This window comes from Phocoena sinus, chromosome 2 (genome assembly GCF_008692025.1).
Source record: "Phocoena sinus isolate mPhoSin1 chromosome 2, mPhoSin1.pri, whole genome shotgun sequence".
Taxonomy (NCBI): Eukaryota; Metazoa; Chordata; class Mammalia; order Artiodactyla; family Phocoenidae; genus Phocoena; species Phocoena sinus.
The window spans coordinates 2662182-2676967 of record NC_045764.1 but is presented as its reverse complement, the minus strand read 5'-3'; the positions used below and the strand labels follow the sequence as shown (position 1 = coordinate 2676967).

The 14786-nt window shown below is 49.3% G+C and overlaps 1 protein-coding gene across 13 annotated transcripts in view; it reads left to right on the top strand.

Moving 5' to 3' along the window:
- Nucleotides 1-14291, top strand: part of ZNF438 (zinc finger protein 438) — a 171418-nt gene extending 157127 nt beyond the window's left edge. For 9 of the 13 annotated variants that reach the window (XM_032618977.1, XM_032618951.1, XM_032618994.1 and 6 more), the window contains 3 exons: nucleotides 1068-1151; nucleotides 9983-11801; nucleotides 13120-14291. In XM_032618977.1, the coding sequence (XP_032474868.1) occupies nucleotides 1068-1151; nucleotides 9983-11801; nucleotides 13120-13738 (2522 nt within the window). In that variant the 3' untranslated portion in view covers nucleotides 13739-14291. Of the gene's footprint in view, nucleotides 1-1067; nucleotides 6418-9982; nucleotides 11802-13119 lie in introns of those variants that run through there. The other 4 variants (XR_004347968.1, XR_004347966.1, XR_004347967.1 and 1 more) reach the window with 2 other exon arrangements.
- The last annotated feature ends 495 nt before the right edge of the window (nucleotides 14292-14786 follow it).

Here is a 14786-nt window from a genome sequence, read left to right as displayed (position 1 = left end):
TGGAGAAAATGGGGAGTTAACTCTTACATGTTCCTAACCTGTGGACGAGAGTGAATGTTTCCTTCAGCCAGGTCTGTAGTTGTCATCCAAAGGACAATAAAGATATTGACGGAGGAGAAGCCGGGCAGAATTCAAAAGGAAAGGAGTCCAGATTGGTCCCACACCTTTCACACTGCAAGGCCTTTGTGGTTTTGTACCTCAGAATCTGTACAGTATATGGGGGTTAGCTCACGGAGGTCCAGACTGGTCCGCCCCATGGGAATAACTACCACAAGCCCGGGACCTTGGTGCCAGCAGTGCCTGGTGCTTCCTTTTCTTTCTCTTTATTTTCTTCCAAGTGTCAGTATCATAGGTGGTCTCTCTGTGTTACGGTAAGATGTACCTTGATTGAAGAAATGAGGAACAGTAAAGATTTAGCAAGCAGGAGTTTTAGGGAATAATTATCCACATAACAAAGAAATACGTGGTGCTGTACATTTGTACTTACAAATCATGAACTGTTTGACATAAAAGCTGAGGTATAGAAAGACCTCCAGCAAAAAACAAAAATGTCCTAAATCAGTGTGAGTTGTGAAGATAAAATATCTGTACAACTCTACCATAAAGCAGGGGAACCATTATTTCAGTTTTTAAAATGCAGTTTGCACATTCTTTAAAGATGTCTGTTCTATATATATATATACAGCAAATCTACTTTTGAAATTATGGTATAAAAATAAGAATATCTTTGTGATTCCAGTCCCTTGCTTTTAACTATCCTGCTGTTGAAACATTGTGATCTTTACACTCTAGTTTCATAATCATGGTATTTTGACCAAAAGCAAGAGCTTCCTGCACTGTCCTAGTTTAGTCGTTCCAGCTGACTGCATGTTCTGATGTTGAAACCTTGTCTTTCCGTTCATCCCACTAAGGAAAAGGTTTTCTTCACCAACTATCATCCCAGATATGTAACTGTTCCAACTGATATTGAAATATAAGGTGTAAACAGAAGGGGTCCATTTTTAACTCGGTGGTGGAAGATTTCTTGCCCTGAGACGTTTATGTAGCTCACTGAAGCCCTTTTGCAGGAGGTGTTTCCCGGCTCGCCAGTCCTGTTGAGAAACAGCTGACTCAGAAGAAGTCCGCATCTCCTGGAAAGACAGCGCGCACAGGTATTTGTTCTATGGGAGTTAGAGTGTCGAACGAAGTGATTTGCTGCTTTCACCTTGATGCGGTCCAGTTAGCAAGGCCTTCTCGGTTTCAGCTGTGTGACTCACCTGAACGTTCACAATCCAAGCAATATTAACAGCAAAAAGAATAACGGGAGGATGGGCCTAACAAAGCATCCCTCTGGCTCGCTCTGCGTTCCTCATAGATCATTAGCTCTTAGTCAAATTCTGGCGCTACTCCGTCATTCTTAGATTTGGGTAAAGATACCAAGTTGACTGCTGTGTCATAGTGAATAAAATCTTGCTCACATTACAGGGTTTTTTTGTTTTTGTTTTTTGCCAAAATGATGAATAACTTCATCTTTCTCAATGCATTAAAAATGAGAATATATCATAGTTTTCAACTGTCTTTCATCAGAAGCACTTGAAATTAAAAATAGTTCCTCCCAGAAATGAGGACTGATACGGGGGCTTAATTAAAATGAAGGAGAAATTCACTGAAATTGAGCATTGTTAAAATGTATTTTAAATGTAGTGCTTTTTAAATTTTCATTTGGGACATTAATTATATGACCCAAAAAGAATAATTAGCTACTTGAATTTAACAAAAACCACATTGTGTCATTTTTTTTTCTTTTATTGCCGTTAGTGTTTTAGGTAACTGGCTTTTAAATTTGTTCATAAAGAGTGCTTGTTTCCCCGTGCTTCATGACATATTCACATATCTAATTTGTTCAATTTTATGGGCTACAGACCCTCTTTGGATGCTAGACTTTTCTTTCTATAAACAAGCTATCTTAAACTTACTTCTTAATGATCCCCCACCACCACCGCAGCATACTGAAATCTACAAGTGCTGTCAAAGTTCTGGTTGCCCTGACCCACCCTCTGAGAGTCCCCATATTTTCTCTTCCGAATTGAGAAACCCCGTGGCCATTGCTCTCACCGTCCTCCTGAGATGTGGCCAGAGTCGCTAGTCCCACTCTAGACCCCGTCCCTCCCAGGACCCCTGAGACCTGGGCTGACCCCCATCCCCTGAAGGGCCACCAGGGGAGTTTTGTCCCCTGCTAAGCCGGAGAACAACAGCAGTTAGCATCAATGCTCGATATAAACAAAAGCAGAGGAGGGTGTCCCCAGAGAACAGCTCTTTACAATGCACGTATGTGCACTCCTGTTCACTAGAACTGTCCATCTGATTAGCACTTTGTCAACTGGATGCAGAAATGGGGGGGCGGGGCAGGGAAAAGAGAGCCTGATAGGCTGGATCAGATGTAATAAGTGAGCTGTCAGAGAGAAGTGCTTTACAGGTTTATGGGGAGCATCATTCACAAGTAATAGTTATTTCTTCCCGCTTTCCTTGATTTACCTCTCAAGAAAGAAATGCCCTTTAAGGGTTTACTGCTGCTGCCGTATGATTCACGGTCAAGATTTGTGCGCTTTTTCCTCCCACCAAAAATAAATGTCAGGAGCTTCGTACTTCTTGGCAAGAGAAGGTAGGAAACTGCCGAGAATCTAATATGTGGTAAGCACTACCCTGGCACGTTTAATGCGTACCTTCTTCATTTAATCCTGACAGCGACCAGATACGATTATGCCCATTTCATAAATGGGAACATTCAGGCTGAGAGAGTGACTCTCCCAGACCACGAGACAGAGACAGGAGTTGAACCCAAACCCGTGATCTTACCGCTAGAGACTGTGATGGTGACTGTCACCATGCGTAATAGCTTCCAGGCAGCAGGTAGACCTGGGAAGAGCCTTTGGAGTCAGGCGGGCCAAGGCTTGAGTTCCAGCCTGTTACCCGCTGGCTGCAAAATCGTCATCTGTAAAATGCACATAACAGTAATTCCTGACTCAGCGCGTTGTGGGGATTAAAGGACATAACGCACGCGGAGTATTTTGCACAGCACCTGACACGTAACTTGGGAACATGCTTGCTTCCTTCGTACAGTGTCAGATTTCCTGAACTTGGGCTCCTAGTAGAATGACTCCAGGCGGGCTGAGTGCTGTAGATGTGTGGACTAGAGTGATGCTTGGCATCCCGAGTCCTTGGAAACAAAGCACCCGTGTGCCTGTGTTGCCAGCACGCTTTACGGTGCCATCTCTCCCGCCAGCACTCAGTACAGCCCTGTAGATGGCGCCGCAGAGCCGGGACATGCGGGAGAACGGGTGGGCGATGGCTCCACGTGTTTGTAGGTTTTTTCAACAAAATTAAGTTGAGCTCCCTTGTGTTCTGAGACGTTTCTTCCATCTCAGATTTCTCCGGGGTTTTACCATGCTTGTTCTAACCAGAGACCATCCTGGGAAACAGTTTGAACCCCAACTGGAACTTATTATTGGAAAGCCAAGTGGGAGGGAGAACAGGGATGCCAGCCAATAAAATTGAACATAGGGTTTTTCAGTTTAATAAAATTAAAACCTAAACAAGTCCTAAAAGTTTTGGCTCTTTTGTGGCCAAGACTTGGCAACACTTGCGCTCCGAGCCTGGAGCCAGGGGCTGCGTCAAGAGCGGGGGACCCCCTTTCTCCACCTGCTCTCGGCTCCGGCTTAGCCGCAGGCCCTCCGGTCCCCACAGGTGGAATGAGGGGCAACCATGCCCAAACCAGCCAAGGGTCGGGTGGGAAGAACTTTGTTCACAAGCAACACTGCAGGCCTTGGTTCATGCCGGTGGAAATCAGGAAGTGAGCTGCTTGCAGCTCTTGGACAGTCGCCTGCCCCGTGTTCCTGACTCTTAACACTGTTTGCGGGGCCACGTTGTGGCACAGTCAGATGGGGCTGGCTCAGATGCGGGCGCGCGGTGTCACTGGGCCCTCGGCTTCCATCCGCCGCCTGGCAGGGCAGCCGACGCGCACCAGCCCCGGGCTCTGGAGGAGATGGAGGGGGACACACACGGTGCTTTCTCCGGACAGATACCTGGCCGCCTTTCTGGGTTTGTCAGAACCCTGTGGATAGGAAGTGGGAAACTCAACTTTGAATATCCGCTTTTACCTTCAGGTGACTATTACCTTTTCGTCAGTTCTCTAATAAGTGGGCTGTTGGAAAGAATCATTTGATGGTAATTGAAGTTTGGAGATATGACAAGCCATTGCTATTTCAAATTTTTTTTCTTCTCCTTAAAATCCAGAGATAAAAATTATATTTTGGAGCTAATTAGGGCAATTTTGTAAAGAATTTTCCCCCTTTTGAGGGGAGGATGAAGGAGAGGAAGGAAGGTCACTGCTTTGCATTGGAATGGGACGGACCTGGGTTGTGTGGATTTTGGCATGTAATTAACTTCCTCAAGCCTCTCTTTGCCTCATCTGTAAAAGGGAACAATAATGTTTATTTGCAGAGTTTGCATAAGGATTCAATTAAAAGACCAGCACAGATTCTAGACCATAATAAGGACTCATTACCTCCTCGTTTTCCTTTAATCCACAGTTAGATCAAATTCTCACCAACTGTAAATGTCACTCTTCAAAATAATTGTTCAATATGCTTAACATACTAAAAACAGTCCACATTTAAACTCCTAATACTACGTATTTGCATTGTAGAACTGTGCAAAAATTAATTTTACTGAGTGAGGCTTTTATGTTTTCAGTTTGGAAAAGTCCATGTTTAGTGCCTGAGAGTCCTGTGGGTCTCTCTGTGTTATGGGTAATCCCGCAGGATTTCCAGAAGTGATGAATGTCAGTAGAAATTTCGACTTACCATTTAGTGCACAGTTCTGTGAAATCTGTAAGTTAGTAGGTGGCAGGTGACGGGGTTTAGATCACACCATCTGGGAGAGGCCTTGTAAATGTGTCATGGAATAAACCACTGTTGCAGCTACATGGCCAAGAAAGACTTCCCACAATCAGACATCTCAGTGTTTTAAAAAACTTAATGGCATTTGCAGTTTCTCTAAACACTCCTATTGATCAAACCTCTTTAAAAAGAAAAAAAAAAGAAAACCCCTGTAGTTATTATAGAATAACTCACCTTTATTGCAGACTGCCCTGTTTTATTTTAAAGAGCCAGTGTTGGGAGGAACAGTTCTCAGGACTGCGGTTGTCCTTCGGGGATGAGCTCTGATGCTTCTCAGGGCTGAACATTGGGGGGTACTGATAAACTGCCTGTCAGACGATTCGATTACTTCCCTTATCATTAGCAATTCTTATCATTAAGTAGGCAAGGAAAGTAAAAACCCGAGATGCTCTCAAGGTGTCATCTGGACACAGTCATTTACGTACAGATGCACACTTACCCATCACAGATATCCCCACGGATACCCCTTTGCAAAACGGATCCAAAAGGGAAACTTTCATTTTCCTTTTATTCATTCAAAAAATATTAGTAAGTACCTCCTGTGTGCCAGGCCCAGAGAGTGTTCAGTGGGAAATGCACATTCATATCTCACCCCGACCTGTACTTCCCCCGGTGGCTCCACCCCGAAGGCCACACTAAGACCAGTTTCTTTAGTTTCCTTTGAGAGATATTCTGTGTGTATACAGGAATAGATTTGTGTGTGTTTCTCACTGCTTTTTTTTTTAAATCCCAGTGATAGCATGCGATAAACCTCACATCTCGGAGAGTATTCCATATCAGTCTAACTCATTCTTCTTTTCCACTGTGGTACAGTATTCCGTTGTATGGTTGGATGAGTATTGTATTAGTACCCTGTTGCTGGATGTTTTAGTAATTCCTAGGGGTTCTTTTCTCCTTCTGTTTTTGTGGCCTCGCCGTCTTTCTCCTGCCTTGCTTTTCTTCTGATGCATCGTTTCATTCCCTATCACTGCATCATTAATGATTCTGGGAGGCGGGACTCAGCACCACCTTCGTGAAGACCCCACCCTTGCATGTAATCCCCAACAGATCCGGGCAGGCATGAGCGAGTTAGTTTACTGTGCAAGGCCTTGTCTTCCCACCCCACAGGTTTCTCGTGACTAGCTTGTGGTTAGTGATCATGAAGCCAGTTGATACGCTCTTCTACGCCAGCACCCACTTCTTTGAATTGCAGGGAACTTGAGGATGACTCTGCGGCGGGCCCCGTACCTCTCACCCAGGGCCCTGTGGTCTCAGGCCACCAGGCTGCTCGCCGATCAGTGTTCTCTGTTGCCAGGACAGCTGGTTACCCTAAAGAGTTTCCTGTGCTCCTGGACCACGGTCGGCCTCCTTTTCCTTTGACTGCCATTGCTCTTTGTGTGTGATTTTATTTCCACTGTAATGGACGAACTCTTGAAGATCAGTTGAAGCACATCCACTTTTTTTTTTTTTTTTTTTTTTGGCGGTACGCGGGCCTCTCACTGCTGTGGCCTCTCCCGTTGCGGAGCACAGGCTCCGGACGCGCAGGCTCAGTGGCCATGGCTCACGGGCCCAGCCGCTCCGCGGCACGTGGGATCCTCCCGGACCGGGGCACGAACCCGTGTCCCCTGCGTCGGCCACCAAGGAAGGCCGAAGCACATCCACTTTACATGTATCATAATTAGCTCCCTCCCTCGCCTTTGGAATGGCTCAGTAAAGATAGTTGGTTTCATTGCTGGAACCCTTAACTGTCAGAAGGTTGCTTTCTTACACTTGGTCATAAAACCTAGGAAGCCCCTTCCCAGTGGAAGTCTTCGGGGACCTTGACGTGACCTTGACCACCGGCTGTTGCTTCAGCTGCATCTTCTCTTCTTTGTTATTTCTGCTCCTCGTTGTGCTGATGTCACCCTTCTCTGCCTCTGAGGGTCCGTTTTCTGCTTGTAGCTGTTCCTCCTCTCTGATCCCCGTCTTTTTCCCTCCTCGCATGTCTGTTTCCTTTCAAGCGACGTCTACTCCGGAGCTTGCTTGTTTCTGCCACTATCTGTGGGGTTCACATCCCAACAGCATCACTTACGGTCTCTCTTGTTCGTTCCTCAGGTGGTTCGGCAGTTGGCCTCACCTCGCCCCTTTATCTCAAAAGGTTTTGTTGTTGTTTGGTTTGGTTTTTCGTTTGTTTGTTTTTACATCATGGTGCAAACCCATTTCCTTATGCTGGCAGTGGGCAAATTTTCAAAGTAATTTGGCATTGTTCAAGCTTGCTTTTATGTGTTTTTTTTTTTTTTTTCTTTCAGCCACTGGTCACTTTATCACAAATACCACTTACAAATTAAACAAATAATTATCAGATTTCTGAGCCCATGCCTAACCCTGTTCCAGGCCCTGAAGAGGCAGATAAACTCCCCACCCTCGAGAAATTCACTCCAGGGGCGGGGGAGCTGCGGACCATGATGAAGTCTGTGAGCACGTGTGCGGGAGAAAATGAAAACAGGAAGGCAGGGCAGGGAGCTCAGAATGGGGTACAAGTTACTGAGGCACTCAGGGAAGAGTTCATCACAAGGAGGCTGTTTGAACAAAACTTGAAGGGAATGCTGCAGCAGGTACCGGCGGTCACCTAGGGAAGCAGTCAGGGTGGTGAGAGCGCAGGCAAGGACCAGCCCCGGGGGGGCGGTTGGCGTGCCTGGAGGCGGTGCGGGTCAGAGGGCTCCCAGGAGCGGAGCCGAGGGCGCCAGGCCCTGGAGGCCCCTGAGAGGACTTGGGCTCTGGCTCGGGGACCAAGAGCCGACTGCACAGACTTGAGCGAGACAAGTGACGTGTCTTGTGCTGCGATGCGTTACTGTCATGTACTATTTCGAGAGGACTTGCGGCTAATTAAGGCCAGCGTAGCCTTTCTTCCAGCTCTTCTCGCTATAAATATTGTGTGCTCGATCACTTAGGAGTATGGCCTAGACAGAAATCACCCAATGTTTCTTCTTTTTTCCCTCCCTCATCCCCGATAGGTTGTGTAGATGCAAAGTTGTGATTGTTAGTGGAATTATTTAATAAGCCTCGTCCCTAGGCAACCAAAAGCTTTCAATAATTTTAAGCTCTCTGCACACTTTTACCAGTCCTGATTTAGTATATATCAATACGTACAACTTACGTCAGTACTTCTTCTGGAAAGATGAGATGAGGCTTAACGTGAAAGACGTTTAAATTTAAAGGCTGTGAAAAGAGAAGTAAAAAATGAATTAAATTATGCAGGAAGATGGAGCAAATGTAGCATATCACTTTGGGTGACTGTTGTGAGGTGATCGACCCGTCAGTTTACCCGTGAGCTTCATGGTAGCAAAGCCAAAAAGGAAAAACAACAGATGACATAATTATTCTTGTCTGATTCCCCCAGACCGTAACACGGCTCTTTTTCCTTCTTCCTCTGATGTAAGCTACCAAAATTAATTGGCCAGTCAGTATATATCTCAACCTTATTCCTACTGTGCTACTTATTTGTTTACTCGCAGTGTCATTTTTGCTGAAAACATCAATTTTCGGCTAAAATCGCCGGTTCACTAATTGTAGACATGAAAATCAAGGTTGATTTTTTTTTTTTTTAATGTTTATTTGTCTGCTTTACCAGACTGCCAGCTACCTGAGGCAGAAATTGTATCCATTCATCTTTAGATCCTTGGTGGCCCCTAAAGAAATAGTTCTTCAGTCCTCTTCCTGTGACTCCCAAACCTAACAGGCTCTGAAAACAGAAAATGTTATCAATCGTTGGGTACCAAAACTCTTTCAGAGGCAAAGCCTGAACTGAAATAAGACACTTTAAAAACCTTCATGTTTTTCCCCCTTGTGAATACTCATGTGTTACTACAGAGGTGGTACTAGGTTTAAGTAGGGGTATCCTGCAGACTCCGCTGGGTGTTATGTAACATTTGGCGTGAGCCTCTCACTACTTTCCTAAAATCTGAAAGTGTAAATTCCAAAATACGTCTGGCCGCAGTGGTTTCAGAAGAGGACTCACGGGCCTGCCACATCCACCGTCTAGAATAGTGTAGGTACCTGGTAAACACGCGTTGAAGTGAAGCTTGACTAATACGAGGTACTTGGAAACGGGACGCTCCCCTGCAGCCAGGCCTTAGGAGCTTGAGGCCTCAGGGGATCAAATGGGTGAATCAGCCCTGAGAAGCATGAACTGTTTCCCCGATTGTTCCTCAGAGCAGTAATCACGGCTCTTCCGTCAGCCTAATAAATCTGAGGAATGTCAAGTGTTAGCCTGTCAGTTAAAGTTGTTCCTCTTGGTGTCCTGGAAGGGGCTTTTCGTGTGATTCATGTATTTTTTATGTTGTCTCTGTATCTTATCACTGTGTATCTTTTTGTCTTTCTTCCAACATGCTTGTAAGGTGTCACGTCAGCTTTTTTAATACTGGTGATTTAATTGCAAAAGCACACATAAACAGTTTGGAAGGTATGAGAAGAAATCCACAAGTCACACGGGAAAACAGCCACCAAGCCAGCATTCAGGCTGGAATTCATCCACTGTGCAGAACAATTGGCTGCCAGGGGGTCAAACTGTGTATCCTGAAATTGAGTGAAAAAGAAGTTCGATACAAGAAACATTTGTTTCGTACCAAAGATACAGTGGGAAATAGCAAGGCAGATCCAATGCGGGCTTCACGCTTACAGAGCTTATTAATAGGGAAAGCAAGACATTTATATGAAAGAAATAGAGTACAAGGCAGAACATGCCAGAGGGTGGGCAGCCCGGGAGCTTGGGGGGAGGGGTGGGGTCGCCCTGGCGAAATTAGGCCAGCGGAGAGGACTGACTTGTGGAATACAAGGAGGGGGAAGCCCCAGCTCTCAGGAAGCTCTGTGTTTAGTCGTAGAGAGGCATAAACAGATAAATTACGTGGAAAGTGGTGAATCATTAGTCCTGGGAGGGTGGGCAGGAGCTGACCTTCAGGCTGGGTCTTGAGGAACACGGGGTTTGCCCCCAAGGGCAGGGCTGGGTCTAGCGATGCTTCCAGGCAGAGGGAATGGTAAGATGCTTATGTGACACCAGCGTGACTTTTTATGCTGCATTGTCCTTGCAGGTGAATCAAACAGCCCTCCTGGAACGATTCAGGGTGGGAAGGGTCTGCAGGGTAAGAGTCAGTTTAGAACCATCGCTCCAAAACTTGCGCCCCGAGTCCTGGCGCCCAGAGTGGTCCCGGGTCCGGCGCCCTCCCTCTCTGACCACGCGCATCCAGGCCCCTCCCTCGGCTCGAAGGCCCTGGGGCTGCCCCCCCAGAATTACGCGCTGATGCAGGTGGCCGGCCAGGAAGGGACCTTCTCTCTCGTCGCTCTGCCACACGTCGCCTCGGCTCAGCCACTCCAGAAACCCAGACTGCCTCTGCCCAAGAACCTGAAGCTGCCCATCCCCCGGTACCAACGCCCAGGACATAGCAAAGGAGCCAGAAAGAAACCGGGGTTCAGCTCCTCCGACAGGGGCTGTAGCCAAGCTCCCGCCCAAACCCAAGCGGCCCCTCCCCTGCCTGAGCATCCCGAGGCCCCGCACAAGCCCAGCCCACCCAAGCCGGCGCTGGCACCCGGCCAGGCCCCGGCCCCGCTGACCAGTGGGGGTGGCCATGGAGACCCTGGGCTCCCAGGGACCAGCGACCGCGGAGGTCGGGACCCTCCCACTGCCCCAGCGCTGTCCACGCCGGAGGAGCCCTCTGCCGAGCGGGGCCTCCCGAAGAGTTCAGGGAGAGCAGGCGTTGCAGGCAAGCAGCCCTCCAGGAAGCCTGCTGTCGCCAGGGGAGAACTTAGAGAACAGGTCGACCCTGCCAGGGCCGCGACCCATTTGTCGCCAGGCGTCATTGGAAACGCGGTTCAGGTGGTCCCTTCCATCCCCAGAGGTAAACTGCCCATCCTGCCCTACTCAAGAACGAGGGCGTCGCAAGTTTACAAAGGCGGAGCCGCTGTGAACGTTGCAGATGTTTCTCTCCCTGGGCTCAGGGCAGCCAGTGATAAGACCTCGTCCATCCCGGAGGGCTTCTGTTCGGCCCCGCAGGTGGCCGACAGGGCACCTGCCCCACAGGCGTCGAGGCAGAGCCCCTTTGACAGGGCCTACTGTCCGGCCACCAAAGCCGACCTCAACCACAAAACAAAACCGAACGGCGGGGCAGCCAAGAGAAGAGGAAGAAAACGGAAGGTCCCCGATGAACTTCTGACATTTCAGGGTAAAAGGAGGAAATGTGTCAGTAATAAGTGTAAAGATGGCAAAGAAAGAGCCAAAGCCGATCCCCAGGAATCCAGGGACCAAAAACCTGGGGCTGTGAAAAAATACCGTAGCATCATGCCCAAACCTGTCCTGGTCCTGCCGGCCCTGGCTCCCCTGGCCTCGCCCACGGCCACGTTACAGCCCCCGGCGCCCGGCAGCCGGGAGCACGCGTCGTTCAATCACTCCCTCGCCGCCCCCAAGCATCTGGGCTGCAGGCAGGACGACGGCCCCTCCCCGAAGCCCGGCTCGGCCTTTAGAAGTGGGTTCTCCGGCCTCAAGAAGCCTTCGCACGGATGCCACGTGTGCGAGCACGCCTTCCAGCCCAAGCAGCACCTCCGCGAGCGCGCCAACACGCACAGCGACAGCCGGCCCTACAGCTGCCGGCTCTGCCGCAAAGCCTACGTGCGGCCGGGCAGCCTGAGCGCACACGTGCGGCTGCATCACGGCGACTCCCGGCCCAGGAGGCTCGTGTGCTGCGAATTCTGCGCGAAGGTGTTCGGCCACGTCAGAGTCTACTTCGGCCACCTGAAAGAGGTGCACGGGGTGGCCGTCAGCACCGAGCCCTCCCCCTGCGAGCCGCAGCTGCAGCCGGGGGACTTGCTGAGGACCAGGGAGCAGACTGCCCGAGGGATGGAGGGACCGGTGGACAGGTGAGTGTGGGGATGCTTCGGATTTGAGGTCAGGGCCAGATTCCACATGCAGCAAGGTGGGTTTGGAAGACCCTCCCCCAGGTTAAGATTTCATAAGGGAGCTGCCACCTCTTCCCCCTGTTCTGTGAAGAGTGGCCGCATTCCTCTCTGGTCTCTGATCATTAGTGATTTTTGATGACTCCGCCTTCTATGAGCCAGGACACAGAGGTCCCTTTGAGGGACGCTGGGGACAGTTGGGGAAGAGATTAATTTTGCATCTGAAATATGAAAGAGTAACTTAGTGTCTGTAGTTCTGGTGCTTCCGAGAAGTAGTGTTCTCCAAACTCTTGGCCACAGAATGTATACCCAAGAGCAGCATTTAGCCCAGAATACGGCGTGGCAGGTGGCGGGGACTCAGCGCGGCTCTGCTGCACGGACCAGCCCCCGGGTGCGGGCCTGAGGCACAGCACTTGCCCTGTTTCCCCGTCAGGCCGGGTTTACCGTCTCCTGTGTCCTTGTCTGTGCAGCGCTGCTTCCCAGCACCGTAAACGAACCAGCTGAGTAATCTGAAAGCCTGCCAGGCGGGTCTGAGAGTTGTGAGTAAACGAGGGAAACGCCCTGGTCTGTCCACCTTGCTCTAGGTGGTGGGGCGGAGGTTGCCCTGAAGGGAATGCTCGTCAGCACCGTGAAACTTGAACATTTTCCAGCACTTTAGATCCTCGGCCTCTGACCGTTCCCAGGTGTCCTAATGGTTCTAAATCCTTTCTGTTCAGTTTCAGCTTGGTCTGTCATATTCATTAAAAAATAAGTTACGCCTGTCCTGTTTCCTCCCGGCCTTTCTGGGGGTTTCTCTGTGTCTCTGTAGGCATTTCTGCCCCTCTTCCTAAGGTACATAGCAGCCTCCCCAAAGAAACCTCACTTCTTAATTGTTGAACGGAGTCCATGCTGAGTTTTAGCTAAGGTGTCCAGACTGCACTGGGTGATCAGGGAGAAGGAGGGCCCTGGGGGGCGGGGGGACAGTCGCCTCAGCCGGACCCAGCGAGTTCCTGCTGCTCTCCTGGTGCTCACGTCTGTTGCCATGGTAACCAAAGAACAGGTGGCTCCCGGGGGAGCCTTCCTTCGGAAGTGGAACCTGCGGGCATGCGAAGTGTGAGGCCCCAGGCAGCACTGACCTTGGCCTTCACCGTGGCCTCTGCCTCCCACGCGCTCTCTGCTTGCCCCTCCTTCGGCCCCTCCTTGGTGAGTGTGTCTGAGATCCCCGAAGGCCAGGAGCTGTAAGGAGAAGTTCCACTTGTATTCTTCCATGAGATCTGATACAGACTCTTTCCCCCCTTTCCAGGGAGACCAAGTCCAGCCTGGAAGAAGACCTCCTTCTAAACCAGGCTGATGAGGTCAAGTTCCAGATCAGATGTGGCCGCTGTCAGATCACTGCCCAGTCTTTTGCTGAAATCAAGTTCCACCTGCTTTACGTTCATGGAGAGGAAATCCAGGGCCAGTTGCAAGAGGAGCTCTCACCCTCCCCAGGAAGCAGGGGAGCTCAGGGAGAACTGGTTCAACAGGCTGCTCCTTTCTGGAAACATCCTGAGAGAAGAAAGCAGCTTAAGCACCGTCCCTTGGACGGGGAACTCTGTGCAGTCCCCAGACTGAAAAAGCAACTCTACCTCCGTCATCAGAATGATGTGGAGATACTTGCGAAACGTGAAGGAGCCCAGCCGGGACCCAGTGAGCCCGGAGGACACCCCCAGGGCCCCGAGGGTCTCGGCCCCGACGCTGCCCTCTCCCCGCCCCGGCCTGGCTTTCGCTGCATCCTTTGTGCACAGACGCTGGGAAGGAAGGAAGAGCTGCTCCTGCATTGGGAAGAGCGCCACAAGTGCGAGGACCCTCTGAAACTCTGGACGGTTCTCAGCACGCTCTCCAGCCAGGGGGTCATCGAACCTTCCAGCGAGACCGGAAAATGAGACAGGGAGCCGGGGGGTAAGGGGAGGTTTTCTCTCCGCTTCCTCTGTTCCTTGGTGGTGCTTAATACCAAAAATGAAGCAGGTTAGGATCAGCGTTAATGAGCACAGTGAGTTTTGTACAGTCTTATTTTATTATGAAATATATATGTACGGGGCTTGCCTGGTGGCGCAGTGGTTGAGAGTCCGCCTGCCGATGCAGGGGACGCGGGTTCGTGCCCCGGTCTGGGAAGATCCCACATGCCGCGGAGCGGCTGGGCCCGTGAGCCATGGCCGCTGAGCCTGTGCGTCCGGAGCCTGTGCTCCGCAACGGGAGAGGCCACAACAGTGAGAGGCCCGCGTACCGCAAAATAAATATATATATATATATACACAGACACACACACACACACACACACACACACACACACACACACACACACACACATATATATGTACATATGCCCTTGATGCCTATTTTTCTAACATAATGCAGTTTTATTTTAAAATTCTATGTTCTGTTAGTATCTGAGACTTTATTTCAGATTCAATAAAAAGATAAATTTGCAGATTGAAATGTAGAGTATCATAGGCTATTCTTCAAGTACGGTTTTTAGTAAAAACACGTGTTTGAGTTATTTCCTGTCCGTGTGCGTGTATGTGTCCTTTCGTTCACATGTTTTCTGTTTAAGTAGGTTGACAAATGTGGTAAATGTCCAGGTGACAAAATCACTTCTGTCTCAGCCCTGGCGTATTGTTGACCTTTATCAGGTTCTCTAGTCTGTTTGAATGTGCCTAGAGCAGCATCTTAAATAAGGTTCTCATCTATCATAACTGGAAGTCCGGGTTTTCAGGACTTTGATTTTTTTTTAATTCATTTTCTTAAGTGCACATCCGTTGAAGCTTAGATGCTGTAAGTCTGATACCTGTAGTGTTCCCGTCAAAGTCATCAGCCATTTCTTAGTACTTCAGCTAATAGAAAAACCACTTTTTTGTTAAAAAGTTATTTTCAGAAAGTCTTTTGAGTCAGAAAATTTACAACCTGGAGAGTGAACTGGGTAGTTCAGCCCAG